The 17558-nt window shown below is 41.1% G+C and overlaps 1 protein-coding gene across 1 annotated transcript; it reads left to right on the top strand.

Annotated features, from left to right (window-relative positions):
- Window positions 1-1060: 1060 nt before the first annotated feature.
- Window positions 1061-15676, top strand: swap70a (switching B cell complex subunit SWAP70a). Its single transcript, XM_030076064.1, has 12 exons — window positions 1061-1282; window positions 2982-3122; window positions 4471-4644; window positions 4841-5068; window positions 5868-6014; window positions 6207-6315; window positions 6620-6801; window positions 10562-10669; window positions 11433-11599; window positions 12744-12942; window positions 14357-14453; window positions 15187-15676. The coding sequence occupies exons 1-12, from the start codon at window positions 1187-1189 to the stop codon at window positions 15303-15305; spliced, it is 1767 nt and encodes a 588-aa protein (XP_029931924.1). The 5' UTR covers window positions 1061-1186; the 3' UTR covers window positions 15306-15676.
- The last annotated feature ends 1882 nt before the right edge of the window (window positions 15677-17558 follow it).

The raw sequence follows: 17558 nt of genomic DNA, 5'->3' as shown, positions 1-17558 counted from the left end.
GTTGCTCCACTTTGGCAGACACAAACCTGGCGAGCTAAGTGATGAACAGGTAATGATTCAGTGCTCAATAACAGCACAGTGCACCACTTCCCTAGAGACAGACGGACTGATTGGTCAGCCCATGGATCAGGTCGATATGTGGCACTTTGAGAAATCTGGCATTGGCTGATATCTGCATTCACAAGGGCTATAAACAAAAAATGTCTTCATTCAGCTATGTCAGTGCTCACATGTTAGTTCTCCACCTTATCTGCTGTTGTGAAGTGTAATACATTTTTATTTGTTTTTCATATCTGAGTTGTTGATGTTGTTTTTTGGACATTGATTTAGTTGATAATTTAAATTGTGGAAAAATTAGTAGTAAATTTAATTCTAAGTCTAATTTGTTATTATTAAATTGTAGTATTTTATCAGATGCGAAAATAAATAAATAAATACATAAAAATGATATCGGCATTATATCTATCTAAATATCAGCATCAGCCACTGAAAAAGATTCACATCGGTCGAGCAGTGCACTTGAGTTGACGAAACTCCAAAATAGAAACTAAAAGGCGGGTAATTATGAAGAAATGATTTGTTATTGGTTTAGTGCTGTTTAGCTGATTATTCAGTGGTAATCAAGAACTATGCATTAAGTAAAGGACCATTAGGGATTCACAGATACTCATTAATCACACAGTGGTCTATTCACATAATATCGCACTTTCGTTTTGCAATAAACTAATCATATATTCTGTAAAGTTTGGTCAGGAGTTATTTAAGACCAGCCTGTTCACCAGTAGTTAGTTCCTCATTTGTTCCCTGGGAGCCCGTCAAACTTGTGTGAATCTTATTGTGAAATTTTAGACATTAAACTAAACGTCTGCAGTCTCTGAACCCGTGCACCTGTCCTGAATTAATGATCATCTTGGACAGTCAAAACATAAACGTGAACACACTTGGCAGCGATGCGACGTCAGTGACATGTTTCTCCGCCCGCCCGCGCGCGCACGTTGGCGTGTGTGTGTGTGTGTGTGTGTGTGTGTGTGTGTGTGTGTGTGTGTGTGTGTGTGTGTGTGTGTGTGTGTGTGTGAGCGTGCGTGCGTGTGTGTGCGTGTGTGCGTGTGGCAGCGAGGCGGCGGACTGCTGAACAGTGGAGAGGGTGCAGACGGCAGGCGGACCTCCCCCGGTGCTGCGGGACAAGATGTGGCTGCGGGACGAGCTTCTGAAATCCATATGGCACGCATTCACAGCGCTGGACATGGACCACAAGGGAAAGGTGTCCAAGTCTCAGCTGAAGGTGCGTTTCCCCCCTCTGTTTGTTTAGCTCGCCGTTTTGTTTACTTTGCTGTCAAGTCTGAAGAACCAGACAGGCAAACTTCAAACCTGCGTGAAGAGCTCCGGGACGGGTAGTTTTGTTGTGTTGCTGTTTATTGTGATCCAAGTTTCCCCGCAGGATAAACAAAGCGTCGAGCTCATCCTGTCTGTCAGATGACTGTTTGTTTTTAGACTGATGGCACATTTACTACACTGCCATGTCATAAAGATGCACTTTAGAGATACAGTGAGAATGCACATGTGTTACAGGTATGAGGTGCGACACATTCTTGCAGATTTATTCATTCATAACCTAATTCATAACTGTCTGACTGCTGCTAGACATGTTCAGTATGCATGATACTTCCCTTACAGCAAATACCAGTGCCAGTGAATCTAAGGTAGAAAGAAAATATGCTTACAGTATGTTTAGAATGGCTCTGTAAACAGGCCTAATCTCCTAATGCATAATCTTGTAGTGAAGAAAGGGGCACAGGGAGGAATTAGAAGTGTGGCATTCTGCTGTACGGGCGCCCGGGCCTGGTTTGGAGTTGTTTTCCTGGGTCTCAAGTCTATGTGCCCTGCCTGACAAAGACACAGTCTGACTTCAGGGTTCCTGCAGGGCCTTTCATCTCACACACACACACACACACACACACACACACACACACACACACACACAACACTGCAGAGTAGCCAGGAAACTGTAGCTCACCTCCAAGTGTCATAATGCCTTGGCATTGTCAAATCTCCCTTGAGGCAGTTTATTTTTGTTTTCAAGTCAGGCTTCGCCGCACAGGGAAGACTGGGGGACATTCCCCTGCTCAATATGACAAGAATGATGAGTTAGATCTGCCTCAGATGCTCACTGTATTTTTACTCCTTTTGGTTTTAGAAGCACAGTTGAGTGTTACCAAAGCCTATTATACTGTATAGCATGCATTGTTCGCAGGAGAAAACGCCCCTTCCCATTTTAAAAAACTAAGATCTTTCCCTGAGTTGCCGGAATCTACTTTTAATGCAACAAATTAGACTGGCAAGTTTTACATTTTGATCAGCGCTCGACCCTCAGATCAAAAAGTTCAGTTTATTTCGTTGTATTTTGCATTAACCGCTTATTCTCGCACTCTTTCTCATACCTTTCTCAGTTAAATTTGTGTCTTTTACTTAAGTCTTGAAGTGATGAAGTGAGGGAGTTGCTGCTGAAGTTTTATCCACAGTGTGTCCCAGTCAAAGGTGAACTGCACTCGTGGAGGCCACAGTGCCAGCCACTGAGCCACCATGCTGTGCCACTGACATTGTACTTTTTCAGATGTCAAAAATTGCATCACCTGCCTCATCGGTGTGTCATGCACTTATTGTTAGCTGATCTGAGCTGTTTTGGCGCAATGAGTGAAAAATCCAGAAGTAACGGTTGGCCAGTAAAGCTTAAACAACGGCAACTTTTTTTTTTTGTTTTTTTTGTTTTTTGTTTTTTGTTTTGTCGGGGTGACCTTAAGCCTTTAACTTGTGCCGGGGAGTTCATGTTCAGTGGTGTGTAACTGATCATGCAGATTGCCGAATTCTAGGTTTGGTGTCTATCCAGTAATCCCCTGTTCCCATGCAGCGTACCCACTCGGTGCCACGCTACGTCTGTTTTATGTGACATTTACTTGAATCATAATCTGAATGTGGTTCTGTAGGTGCTCTCTCACAACTTGTGTACAGTGATGAATATCCCACATGACCCCGTGGCCCTGGAGGAGCACTTCAAGGATGACAATGAGGGCCCTGTGTCCACCCAGGGCTACATGCCTTACCTCAACAGGTTCATTCTCGACAAGGTGGGCACCAGGCGAAAAACTTTGTGTCAGCTCTGTTAAACTCCTCAAGTGATATTAAGGCTTTTAGACATTTAGGAGCACAGTGAAAAATGCTCAAGTAATACAGAGTTTATGAATGAAAACACTCATATTTATATTGCATGTGTATGTACTTAGAGACACACGTCTGTGCAATAGCAAATGCCACCAAAATCACACAGTGACTCCTGTCTACTAGATGCAAAAGCCACTGTTTCATATTTGAAATTTGCCATTGGCGAACCAGTAGCAGGCTTTCATTGTGAGGCAATTACAAGAAATACTACATGTTTACATGCAAGTAAAAACAGGTCATTTAAAAACAACCAGATACAGTATTTGGGGCCATTGCGTTAGTGGACTGGTGGTCAGCAAACAGTGTCTGTATTGTAAGCTTGAGGTAATATTACCACTCAAAATTTAATAATCACAGCTGTTTTGTATTCAGTCGATATGTTAACATTTGTAACAAAGATTACAGTTTGCATGAATCTATTTTTAGGGCCAAATTCTGGTGAAATACTCGCACCGTAGAGCCCTGCCTCTTGTGTTTGTGCAATTGACTGCAATTCACTTCAGTTCAGTGCAATTCAGTTTAATCAAATTCACTTTAGTACAATTCAGCACAACTCAATTCAACTGGTTCCAATTTTACTGTCATTACACTGGACAGAAATAACTAAAAGCAGTCTGTCACCTCCCAGTGGTGTGAAAAGAATTACTGTTATTTTCGCTTGTCTGAAGTTTTAGTTTCACAAGATGGCATAGTGTGAGCCAAAACAGTGTCAGTCACCATTTCATCTTCCCTCAGAAGAAATGTAATCAAAGACATCAGATTTTCTTTGTGTGCTCCATTTACAGAGTGAATAACGTGCATATATTTGTGATAAGGAAGACATCCTCATTGGCACATGTGGTGAATCAGCTGTAAATTTTGAATCAGCCTCCTCACTAAAGGGCTTTCATGTCTCCAACACAATATTTGTCCTGCACCCCGGTGGGCAGAGTGTTAACCCACTCATCTGTTAAAGTGTACCATAAGGCTGGCCATCAGCTTCTCTTGGTAATAAAAGTAACACTGATGTCAATTAGTAAACTGCTTGAGTTTCACCATTTGTTCTTGAAGGCCGTTTCCTTGCCTTTCTCTCTTAGACTCTGACTTGCATTGAAATGAGGCATTTAAGAACATCAAGTTTGTACTTCACATCCCTTGGACTAGAGTAAGAGAACGGGGACAATTGGCAGGCTCCTGATTAGCATTTGTAAACACACAGCCCTTCTCGGCTCCAGGGGATATGATTTTGACTGAATTCTCTGTTTTTCATTGCAGGTACGGGATGATTTTGACATACTGGAGTTCAACAAGCTATGCTGGACACTGTGTTACAAGAAAAATATCAACACCACTCATCTTCTCATCTCAAATGAGGATGCCTTCAAAGTCTGGTGCATTTTCAACTTTCTGTCAGAGAACCGGTACCCACTGGTCATCATTACTGAAGAGGTGAGAAAGATCCTTATAACCCTGCTTCTTTTTCAACTTAACTCATTACATAAAACTACAGCTGTGCCATTCTTTGGCTCAGAGTTGAAATTGAGTCATCAAAAACAACTGCACAAGACTCTGACACACCATACACACCTTTCAAGCTGCACAGTGCAATGTTTGGAGCTGTTGTGCTGTTTGTCCTCCCTCGTAGATTGAATACTTCTTGCGAAAGCTGATGGAGGCCATGGGGACCGTGTTGAATGAAGAGCAGTTTTCAGACTACAAGCTCCAGTTGAACAAGAGGAAGAACTGCCTGACCGCCTGGGAGCTGATTGAACTGGTGGGCATGGGCCACTTCAGCAGGGGCTTGAACCACCAGACCCTTTCCATGGGCATCAATGAGGTTTTCCAGGAGCTCATACTGGATGTGCTGAAGCAGGTTAGACCATTTTCTGTACACAGATCTGCTGACATTCATCTCTCTACCAGGAGCTCTACAGCTCTGACGGTTGATTGGTCCGCAAAAATTTCCCCATCCTTTGGCACCCACGGTTTTTGCAGTTTGTGCTGCTGTCTTGTTCTGTTGGTACATCAGGTCCACTAAAATCTGTCTATCTAGCTGTGCTCACCCTATAGCAGCCAGAACGTTCTACCTATGAGGCCTGAATTTTCCATGTTTGTGAGTTTGTGTGCACCTGGTGGTTGCATGTGTGCACCAACATATAGGTTGTGGGTGCACTTGTGCACCCACAACCTATATGTTATGCAAAACATACATTGAATGAGTGAATGTTTATTTCGGTCATTTTCAAGCGGCAGAAATCAAATATACCTATGAATAAACAAATACTTATGCACAAGTATTTAAACAATAAATAATATTTCATTTCATTTCAGTGGAAAACCAAACCAAATATATAATATTTGACATAGAAACATTTGATAATTGATGAATTAATTGGCTTAATAATAACTTAATTATCATAATTGTTCATGTATAATATATCATGGCATTCTTAAAAAATCCACCTTTTCAAAATAGCTTACAACATCTGACTCTTCCTTTTTCTAGATAATGTTTATTTCATGTGGTTTTCTCTGTTTTGACTATAAAGGGTCTTTGAATACCAAGGAAAGCACCATATAAATAAAATGCAATATTATTATTATATCATGGTGATATGGAAGAACATTATGGCGGCTTAAGTGACTCTGTTTTTTTTTTTTTTATCTTGAAGGGTTACATGATGAAAAAGGGTCACAAAAGGAAAAACTGGACAGAGCGCTGGTTTGTGCTTGGACCAACCTCGATATCTTACTATGTCTGTGAAGACCTTGCAGACAAGAAAGGAGTCATTGTTCTGGACCGCAGCTGCTGCGTGGAGGTAATACTTAATCAGTGCAGCGTGGACTATTTAATGTCATGTCACAATCTATTTCCTGCTAAATGTTAAAAATGAAAGATTGATTTTCAGAAGTTATTGCACTTTATTTGTCATTATTAACCAATCATTTGCGACAACTTCCCTCATGTTTGCCAATTTCCTGACTGATTACATTTATCTCCATTGTGACAGTCTCTCCCGGACAAGGAAGGGAAGAAATGCCTGTTCATTATCAAGTGTGCTGACAAAAGCTTTGAGATCAGCGCCTCAGACAAAAAGAAGAAACAAGAGTGGATCCAAGGTATTGACCTGTCCTTTACCACCACTTTGTTACTGCCTGCTTGCAAAAAGTCTGCCAAGTCATCAGACTCACTGGCACATCTATAATAACAATGTTGTGTGATCGAGGATCAGTCAGCCAAAAGAATAAACTGGATACCAAAACAATTAAGATAATTCCCATAAAGATTACAATAAAGCATGATGAATCTACATTATAAACTGAGGAAATACCTGAGAGGTAGGAAGCAGATTTCAGTCATCTTTGTGCAAGTAATAACTCCTGTAACGATCCCTGTAATTTAATGCATGAGTCCTTTTCGCAGCTATCCAAACATGCATCCAGTTGCTGAGGCTGGGGCTGCCGTCTCCTCACCGCGAGGCCAGGCAGCGGCGCAGGGAGCTCCGGCAGCGGCAGCAGGCCGAGCAGGAGGAGCTGGAGGAGAGGATGAAGCAGCTCCAGACGGCCAACGATAGCAAACACAGGGAGCTGGAGGCCATGAGAAAGGTACTCTTCTGTGCTTAACGTCTAAATCCAGAAAATGATAGAGCCTTCAGCAGAATTTTGCTCCAGTAGACCTTTTGCACAACTGAAATGTTTTAGCTTTAATTTTATTTAGAGGAATAGTGATCACAATAGATAACTGAGACAGAGGTGAGATTAAAAAGCCCTAAAAACGTATCCATAAAACAGGCAAACAAAGCAAAACCCCAGTCAAAATAAGTGATAGAAAATAGATCAAAGACCTAATATATACAAAATAATATAATGAAAAGAATTAACCTGGACATATATGTAAAATACTTTCACAATTCATGCTGCCCTCAGCGAGCATTTTGTGTCTCGCTGATTGTGTTAAACGTCTCCTCTTAGTGCCTGACTACTTTTTATCTGTTAACCTAACATAGCTGCATGATATCATTTTTGTGTTAGTAAATACTGAAATTGTTATTGTTAAATTATTTTAATAATAATAGAATACCACATACAATAATATAACAATATTATTATTATTATTATTATTATTATTATTATTATTATTATTATTATTATTTCAGTAGTAGTAGTAGTAGTAGTAATAGTATTAAATACAAGTCTAGAGTGAACATTTTGTCCCCCACAAATTATGTTATGCTACATTATAAATATGGTAACGAGTACTGCAAAAAAATATGTATCTATAATGTGTAAATGCTGGATTTCCTTATTGACTCATTCATTTTTCCCCCAGTTCAGACTAATTGCAGTCTGTTGTCTTAAAAATATCCTTGATATCAAGATATCACATGACAAAGCACACTGGAACCCTCATGAAATTCAGTGCTACACATACAGCATCATAATATGTTACAGGTTATTGAATGGTAGTAGGTTTTATGAGTCTTCTGTAGAGATTTATGTTTTGTTCAAATGCAATACACATATGAATAACCACTGATGGATTGCCCAAACTGAGGACTCTGATGGCGCTCTGTAATGAATTTACCACGCTGTGTTTGTGAATGCTCATGATGGAGAAGGCTGGTATGTGAGAAGTGGGTGTGACAGCTGGCTTAGTGTATGATGCATTGTCTCCTCTAACTATTTTCAACCATAAAATACACAAAGAAAGGTCAGAGCTTACCCATGCAGAAAAATCCCCTCCCTCTCTTCTATTCCCTCCTTGTTCCTCTGTGCTTATAGAATTGGAAAGTGAATAGTAAAGAAACTCTTTTTGGCATAGGTATACAGATTTTTATCAACAATGCACTCTGTAAATATACGGACAATGACATTTAGTTTGATATTTTAGCTCCATATCTATGTGACTTTTGTGTCTGACTCATTCCGGGTTGTGATGTTGGGTGTGGCTGAAAGCTCTCATTTTTTTGTCCATCATAGTAGATATTTTCTCTATGATGTTCTTAGATATGCCCATAGCGAGGGCCTCAGCATTAACAGCAGGTGTCTCTTGCAGCAGCACCTCCTTGCTCGCTTGCACGTTCTTTTTCGGATCTTGCTCTTCAGGAGTTTCGTTCGTCGCAGTTTTAGTGGCTTTGAGATTCGGCACGTGGTCTGATTGATGTTGAAAACGTTTTTTGTGGGGTTGCAACCTCAACTCAAAAATAGCTCGGTAGTGGGAGCTCAGCAATGATCAGCTGCTCAGGGTGACAGAATCACATGACCGCCCCATCCATGTGACTTTTGATGTCAAATTCAAAAGGACTAGGAAGCTAAAGTGCACAGTGACGTCTTCATTCCCTTTTTTTTTTAGTTTGCTGAGCCATAAAACGCCTTATTGAGCAGTCCATACTCATCAACAGAGTGATATACTGATATCTTAAGATCAATTTCTTGTTTCAGTTTTTTCTGTTCAGTGTAATTCTGTGGAGATTCAGCTGTGACTTTGGCTGGCCCTTAACTTCTTTGAAGCAGTGTGTGCAGTATTTGGTGGATACTGTTGTTTGATGACACAATGGCACATTAGGCAAAAGATGCAGATGTCCTCAATGCTCGACTAGACCTCATGATAAGAAAAGAAATGCCAAGAAATACGGAGAGGACATTCAGCTGAAACACATCTGGCAAGGCAGAAGGAGAAGTGAGAAACCATAGAGGCAAATGCAAATAACCACGGCACGTCTAGAGTCCATGTTCTCATCAAGATATTTGTCACAAATGTCCCTGATGAGACTGTTTGCATAGAAGGTTTTGGTTCCCTTTTTATTACAAATGTTCTGCTGTATCATGTAAAATTGTCCCATGGTTAATTCCACCCACATAAAACATTTCAACCTACTGGTAAAACTCATGCCTTTATTATAAAATTGCCTCCATTGCTCTCTGTTGGTTCAAAAATTCTGCAAACCACCAGGTCTTGTAGAATGAGCTCCATCACATCAATCAGTGGGGATAACCAGCCTTCAAAGCTGCTCAGACCCTTCATCAGTCATGCTCATTTCAAAGTACAAAGTTAGAAACTAAAGCGGGCGCTCCACCGGTGGGGGCCCGCTGGCTTGTGCATGTCAGGAGAATGCAACAAGTGGGAGTACAGGGGTTAGTACATTTTAGTGTGAGGGTGGCGCCACAGGAAATGTCATAAGGTCACCAAAGTTGACAGGGTTCATCCTCAGGTCTTCCCAGTAAGTTGGTATTTCACCTAGATGGGCCTGGCTTTTCAGGACATTGCAGTGCATGCCTCAGCGAGCTCTGCTTCATACCCTAACCTGTGTGCACCTAAGAACAAAAATCCTGAATTTTGGTTTGATGAAAATGAGAAGCTGCACTGTGTGGCAAAAGAATGGGCTAGTTTTATTTCTAAAGCCTGGAGAATTAGGCAAACAGAATACAGAATATACTTTTCCTCTAATTTATATATTTGGTCTCATGAAAATTGATAGCCTTGCCTGCCTGTTTGGACTCAGTATCTTTTGATGCAAGCTGCACTGATATCAGACTCTACATCTGAGTCGATTTTTGGTATTGGACATAATTTAGTCCCTGTAAATGTCAATATGTTTAAACACTATGGAATTGTACATACTTTCCAGTGTAATGTTAATGACGGTCAATTAAAAAAAGTCTGCAGGGAAGACCATTAGCCTCCTATAAAACAGATTAACAGTCCTTCATCTCTCATCACCCGGACCAATGGCGTGCACATAGCTGGTACGCTTCAGCTACTGTCGCTCCCTTTGTCTTCTGATAATGAACTCAGTGTACCTTGCAATTCTTATCAGACCATCCTCCGCAAGAAAAGCATCTGTCTTTACTCTCTTACACTCGGTATTCACCTTTAATGCCATTTCCACTACAAGTAAACCTGCTCACGTATATCAACACTGCTATTTGAACAAACTCCAAAAGGCCATGAGGTCACCAAAACGGAGAGGGTTCATTCATTTGGGAGCATAAACACACTCAGTGAATTAACTGGCAACTCATCCATTACCGTTAGAGATATATGCTGTGTGTACAGACTGACTGACACAACTATCCTTAGGCCACTCACCAGGGAGACAAAGACGTAGACGTTATTATATCTCTCAATCTGTTGACCTGAAAATACAAGCTAAAATTGCTGTGCTGCTCTCCTGAATAAATTTAACTCAAGGACATGTTGTACTGCTTTAAATCAACCACAAATTCCCCCCTTACACAAGCCTAAGAACAAGTTTCTTTATAAAGTCTTGTTGATCTTAAAGGGATTTCCTGTTGTAACCTTAGCTAGCCTCCGCTCAGCAAAGAAATAATAGCTCTTGGCTCTTTCCCCCTTTGTGCCTCACAGAAAATGGAAGAGGCAGCGGCCAAAGCAGCAATGGAGGAGCGTAGGAGGAAGCAGACTCAGATAGACCTGCAAGATCGCTACAGACTCGACCTCGAGAGAGAGAAAATGGTAACCGCGTTGTCCAACTGGTCCTTTCACACGCTGCATAGGCAAAAGCTCCCTCTCTGTTTCTGCTGATACAGGCTAAGAATTGACCCACTATGCTTCTGTCAGTGTCACAAGGGAGACATTTTAGTCTGGCAAACTCTGATGCGGTGCCATTCGTTGCACCCTTTTGAATGCATAACAATCTATGACGTGATGCTTCCAGGAAACACATACTTAAAATATTTTGAGTGTTATGTGTCATGGAGTCCTGTGATGTTGAGTCATCTTTGTATCTAAGAATGTCAGATGCTGTAAAAATCACAGCCTTAGTGTAACTGCAGTAGTAGTGAGTCTTGCTACTTGACTCGTATCTTTGGAACGTAAACCTTACTGATTACTTAGGGGAAACTGCGTCATTGTGGCAACAAAGAATTGGATGTGGATAATGCTGTAAGAAATACTGCAAATTTTGTCTTGAGCAGATAGATATTTATCACTGACCTGAATACGATATCTGCTCAGTCCTATCATGTGTTGTACTGAAATTGCAAAATAAATACTGAGAACTAAACTAAAAAAGAAATAACCACTCACTGAACAAATCAATACACAATATTAAACATTAAACATAAGGAGGCAGACTCTGTGTTGTGTTGACAACTGACAGAGGAGTTACAAACCCACAGTTTAGTTCAAGAGCCTACATTCATGCTGAAACGAAGTGCATCCTTGTATCCACATTATCAGTGTGTGTGTGTGTGTGTGTGTGTGTGGACTCCCTCAGGTGAGGCAGCAGATGGAGGAGCAGGTGGCCCAAAAGTCCAGTGAACTAGAGCAGTACCTGCAGCGTGTCCAGGAGCTGGAGGATATGTACCGTCGGCTGGAGGAGGCCTTAGAGGATGAGAGGCAGGCCAAGCTGGACGAGGAGACCATGCGCAAGCTGCAGGCCAGGTCAGGCTTTTGTACACACACACACACACACTCACACACTAGATTTAACACATCGTTTTAGGTGCTTCCATTGTCTGCCAAAATGAAGTGCAGACCCCGTACAGTGTACTTCGAAATGACTTTCATAAAGACCCGATGAAGATCCGGGTGGGCTGAAACGTTATCTTTTATCCTTGAATTCTGATTTTCCCTTAAAAATGTAAGTAGGTTCATACTTAAATTTTTCTATTCAATTCTATATCTGCTGGTTGCAGTGCTTCATTGAAGCTACATCACTTATGAGTGACTTATTAGTCAAACCCAAGATGCTGTTGCTTTATGGCTGTAGCTTTAGATCAAATAGTAAAGATGTCATATATACATTTTCCCTGTAATTCAGCAGGACATGTTTAGTATCTTTGGAAACCTTAGGATCTCAACTAGAATTTAAAATTCTGCATTTTTGAAAACAGCTCGTCTGAGCTGCATGCTAAGTAAGTTCATAATGTCCTGAGTATGCTTTTGTGGTGACAAACCCATCAATGGGACCAGGAGAGTTGATGAGTTTAATTAATTATGGTGATTTTGGAGCATATTGTTTTATCCAACTATTGTTCTTAGCTGTGCCATCAGGATGCAGGGGCATGTGGTCCGATAAAGGTGTTAGTTAGAACACCCCAGCACCTCCTGCAATTGAAATTGTTAAATACATACTTAAATGAAAAATTGTTTTTGGTATTGTTGTGTGTGTGTATAAATTTCAGTTGCTAGTCTCACATAAATCATATATTATTAGAGAAAGTGATGATTAAGGAAAAAGTGCTGCCTACAGTCTTTGTCTGTGTGCTGAAGGGTGTACTTTTCTCCACCTGAAGAGGGTGTGTGTGCCACAGGAAAGACCATCATACCAGCAACCTTTCCTGTATTTATTGTTTTAGGTTTTGATGAATGTCCAGAGTCCCTTGTTAAGGTTCGGGTACGGTTGCTAAGTCACTACCAAAAGATACTTTTTTAAAAGAAACCTCTAGCAGCTGGCTCTTTGCTATATTTTACAGTGCATGAGCATGGCCAAAATACACAGAGCTACCTGGCCGTAGCCCCACCCGGTAGAAAAGTAACACCATGTCAGTGCATAGATGTTTGTCTGTGTGTCCACTTCTTATAGACTGCTGGAGGAGGAGGCAGCGAAGCGGGCTGAGCTAGAGCAGATCCACCTGCAGCAGCAGAGGGCGATCTCGCAGACCCAGGCTGAGAAGAAGGAGCTGGAGGCCGAGCAGTTGGCAAAGGAGAAAGCGTTGCAGGCAGCATTGCTGCAGCTGGAGAGCCTAGAGAGGGAGAGGCACGGGGCGCTGGAGCAGTATGAGGTCTGGGGACACAGACAAAACTGTCAAGAGCTTATCAAATGGTCACATTTAGTTTTGAAAGTGAAATTGTGATACTCAACTTACCATCAAGTGGTTATGTCACTAAAAAGTCCCCTGACTTTCAAGTAATACTCATAATTATGTGAAAGTTAGTGTGTAGATATGTAGGGCCCTATCTTGCGCCAGACTCCCTAAACCCGCTATTTGCGGATTTAGAATTTAGGAAGAGGCGTTCCCCCATAAAAGTTGCTATCTTGTGCACCTCCCGCTATCCGCAAAACACCTCCGCTACCCGCTATATTATGAATAGGCATGTTCTGGGTGTTACGCCAGCTAAACCAATCAGTGTGCCAGGTGCCATTGCCTTTAAGGGCAGGATGCGCTATCCTAAATCCTAAATCCTAAACCCGCGATGGAGAGAGGGAGGTAGATTTTCTCAGGGCTTCTACTGAGGCTAAAGCAAGTTGGCTTTATATATATATACATATGATATATTATATTCTAGGCGAGTTAATTCGGGAGGTGGAGCCACATGTGTCCAAGTGGACGTGTCACAAGGTTGTACTGATTGAGTAAAATCCCCGGGTCACACACCACACACAAGAGGCAGAGGTGGAACTATGTGTAAACTAATTTATTGACAAGGTAGATTGGGCAAATAAAATATTAAAAATAAAAATATAGCACAGCTGCTGGCTTATGATAAAACAATAAAACGTGCTGGCATAAGTGTCCAATTAAAACAGTCTTTCCTCTAAACAGTCTATATGAGTAATATACTCAGTCCATTCCGGCGGCGTCCCGGTATCAGTCCGACCGTGTGTGTGGCGAGGCTCCGTCGGGGCGCGCATTGAAGCCGCCTGGACGCACTCTCCTAACAGTCCAACTTTAGGGATAGCGGGTGGTCAGGACCACCCGCTATCCGCTATCCCTTAAGTGTGTGCGCAAGATAGCAACTTTAGGGATAGCGCATGAAACACACCCACGAACACACCTCCAGGCGCAAATGACGGAGTCGGCATAAGGATAGCGGGTAGCGGGTGGCGCAAGATACCGTTTAGGGATAGCGGAAGTTCCTAAATCCGCAATTTGCGGGTAGCGGGTAGTGGCAGCGGATAGCGGGTGGCACAAGATAGGGCCCTCAGTGTCTAGATTTGGGTTATCCTTAAGGCTGGGTGTTGAACATGTACTTTTTATGAGTAAGTAAAGTCTAAGTGTAAACAAATGGACAGAGATAAAGATAATAAAAAAAAAAGAGATAGTGGGTCAACAACAACTGTCTCAAGTGGTTTTACACCCTCATCACCGCCAAACTGTCTCCTCATGTCCTTGTGTGAAGTACTCAAGGTCTCTCTCTCTCTCTCTCTCTCTCTCTCTCTCTCTCCCTCTCTCTCTCTCTCTCTCTCTCATACAGGAGGCGACGAGGAAACTCGAGCGGGCAGCTAACAAGACCAAGACTTGGAAAGACAAGGTGGCCAAACATGAGGGACTGGTGCGTCTCATCCAGCCAGGTGAGGATTGTTAACCATGTCCTAAGATTTAAAAGAACAGTTTACTCAAAATACAAAAAGATATTTTTTACCACTTATCCCTTGTGTAATTTATTTATCCAGATGGTTTCTGGATTGATAGATTACAGAATTTAAACAGATTCTTGATGAATTAGGGGGAGGATAGATACAGTTTGCTGTGTTCTTTGGCAGGAAATAGTTCCCAAAATGTTTTGCCCCCAAGGGCTGTGGATTATGCCGGGTATTTGTGTCATTGTTTTTAGTTGTTGAGTTTTTCTACATATGCATTTATACATTTTTGACAGGTTAAGCTCCATAAGACAATACCCATCCAGCCTCATTGTGTTTAAGTGTGACGAAACATGGGAAGATCATAGCAGGGTGGACAACTCACCAGTAAAAGTAAAAAAAAAAAAAAAAAAAAAAAAAAAAAAAAAAAGCAAGTGATGCAAGCTTTCAGAAAGTGGCATGAACATTAATTGGTAGCACTTCATCTTAAGTGTTCATTAAGATGTCATTATTAGTGTCAAAATGCCTTTGAACAACAACATGTGTATGCTTATGTGCATTTAACATGAACTGGTCTTTGTTAGTGTTGTTCATGTTTTAATCATTTCATAAATGCATTCATTAACATCAGTGAATGAACACTGAACCTAAAGTGTTACTGATAGATTGTTGAAGTTCCTTCAAATGTTGTCCCTCCCCTCTCTCCCTCCTGGGTATTTTATAGGCCATAAGGGACCTCAGAGGATCACTAACTGGGGGCCGGCCTCCTTCACTGATGCCGAGTTGGATTTGAGAAAGAAGTCGTGGCAGGAGAGGAAGAACCAGGGAGCTCCGGCTCAGTAACCTCTGGGTGTACAGGACGGACCACGCACTGATGATGCAGCATCACAAGACATGATAAACGAGTCATGAATTAACTCTGCAATCCATGCGTTCACATTCCCAGTCTGAAGTGGTTTGATAATAGAGATTTCCTGAGCCTATGATAGCTATATATGTGTACCCAGTGGGAAATTAGAGTCAAGAAAAAAGTGGTTTATGCTGTGTGTTGTTAATATTAACTGATTTCAGGTGTGCCATTGTTCTCAAAATGTACAGCTTTGGATTAACTGCATTTATCAGTTTCCTACATAACACACATTTGTATTTTTTTAACATAAATTTTTTGCAGGCCGAGTTGAAATTGTCGTTTTTATGCTGTCCATTCTAACTGTATGTGCTGACTATAATAAATATATTGTTTTGAAATAGTTTTGTGTTTTGATAGTAAACCTAGTCTAGCATGTAGTTTTCAAGCGCTTTCTTTTGATGAAACCGCTAGGAAGTCTACCAAGGATTATGAAACATTTGACTGATATCCTCAATCCACTGCATAAGAGTAAATACTTTAATTTAGTGACTCATGATGGAACAGTTTTCCTGATGAAATTTGATTTTTATGTACGTTACTTACGTCTGATATGCTCTTATCTCATATTTTGACAGATCTCTCACCTCTTTTAACTCTTGTGTTGTTACATGGCACTTTATTTTAAACACGAGCAAAATGGGAAATTGGGAAAAAAATGCTGAACTTGATGAGCTTTTTATGCATGTCCTGCTGATTTAATTCCTTTTGACTAGTTCAAAGGAAACTTGTAGCAAGTATGATTTGTGGCCTTTACATTCATCCATTGAATAGTGACTGGTGGAGAGTACACAAACACACTGTACAACTCAGCAAAAAAAGGAACTCCATAAGGTATTTATATCAGACATGAGACATTTTTGCCACATAGGTAATGCGTCATTACACTTTGAAAACAGCTGAAGGAGGCATGTTAATATGGATGTAAAGCCCTCCAATACAGTTGTGAACTATTCTGCTCCAGGTAGCCTACATTTAGTAAACTGAGTTTCCCCTGAGTTATCAGTAGGTTTAGATGTGGTGATAGGTGGGCATGTGAGAGCTTTTATCTCTTGTTTAGTCTTATATTGACAGATGGGAGACAATTCTTGTCAGATATAGATGACTAAATTGAGCCTGCGATAGTCACAAAAACACATACATAATATCAATATCCCAGAATAGAGAACATTAAGCATGTTTAAATGGTGTGTAAACAGTTAATAAATGCTTTCTGACACACTGTATCACAACGGCAAACACATACCGCCACCAGGGTGCACTCAGAGCTCGGTAAAAGGGCTTTCTCCTTTTGTGCACCATGGGCATGGAACAAGCTGCAAAATATCATCACCTCAGAAGCGGAGGACACTTGATGGTGTTTTGTCACTTGGGAGGGCATCTCAGAGGGCACCTTGTGAGTTTTCTTCATCAGAAAGACACCTGGGGAGCCTCCCGTCTCTCCCATTGTCAGGGCTCCTGTGCTGTAGCAGCACATCACTTTTTCTCTACTGTTTTTGTTTTATTCTTTTTAATGTTTTATTGAATGTGTTTTCAGATGTTCTTTTTATTGTGAAGCACGTTGAGCTGCAATTCTTGTATGAAAGGTGCTATACAAATACAGTTTTATTATTTAATATTATTATTACTGGAGGCTCATCCATGAAGAAACTTGCACATGCTCACACATGTAGGGACAGCCTTCACAGCGCTGCAGCACAGTTTATCCACTGGAGGGCGCTTCTCCATCAGAGGAGCACCTCATTTATCATCACTTATTATTAATATTTATTTATTGCATGAAGGGGCACCCTAGGGGGCATTCGATCTTTTTTTTTCCTATGTGAAGGGCAGACAATGGGCCACTTCTTCCTGTGGTTGTTGGCTCTGTACAGGATACTTTAGAGATGCTGTGTCAAACATAGGGGCATCAGGGGACAGTGCTGTTATTTCCTATTACTGACAAAGAAATGAGACAAATGAACTGGAGGGAAAACTGGTTCACTGCAGCCACAAAGAATAGAAGACATGTTACTTTTTTATTTATTTTTTTTTATTTATACATTAATTCTTTTTTTTTTTTTTTTTTTAATCGTTGGGCAACAGGTACAGTAGCCCTAAATGGATCTTGAATTGGAGAATTTTAAATTAAAAGCTGAAACTGAAAAACCAAATTTGGAAAATACAAGAACACCTGGGACAGGTGTTCT

The sequence above is a fragment of the Myripristis murdjan genome, chromosome 3, assembly GCF_902150065.1.
Source record: "Myripristis murdjan chromosome 3, fMyrMur1.1, whole genome shotgun sequence".
NCBI lineage: Eukaryota > Metazoa > Chordata > Actinopteri > Holocentriformes > Holocentridae > Myripristis > Myripristis murdjan.
The sequence above is the reverse complement of the archived record's forward strand: the minus strand, read 5'-3'. Positions and strand labels throughout refer to the sequence as shown.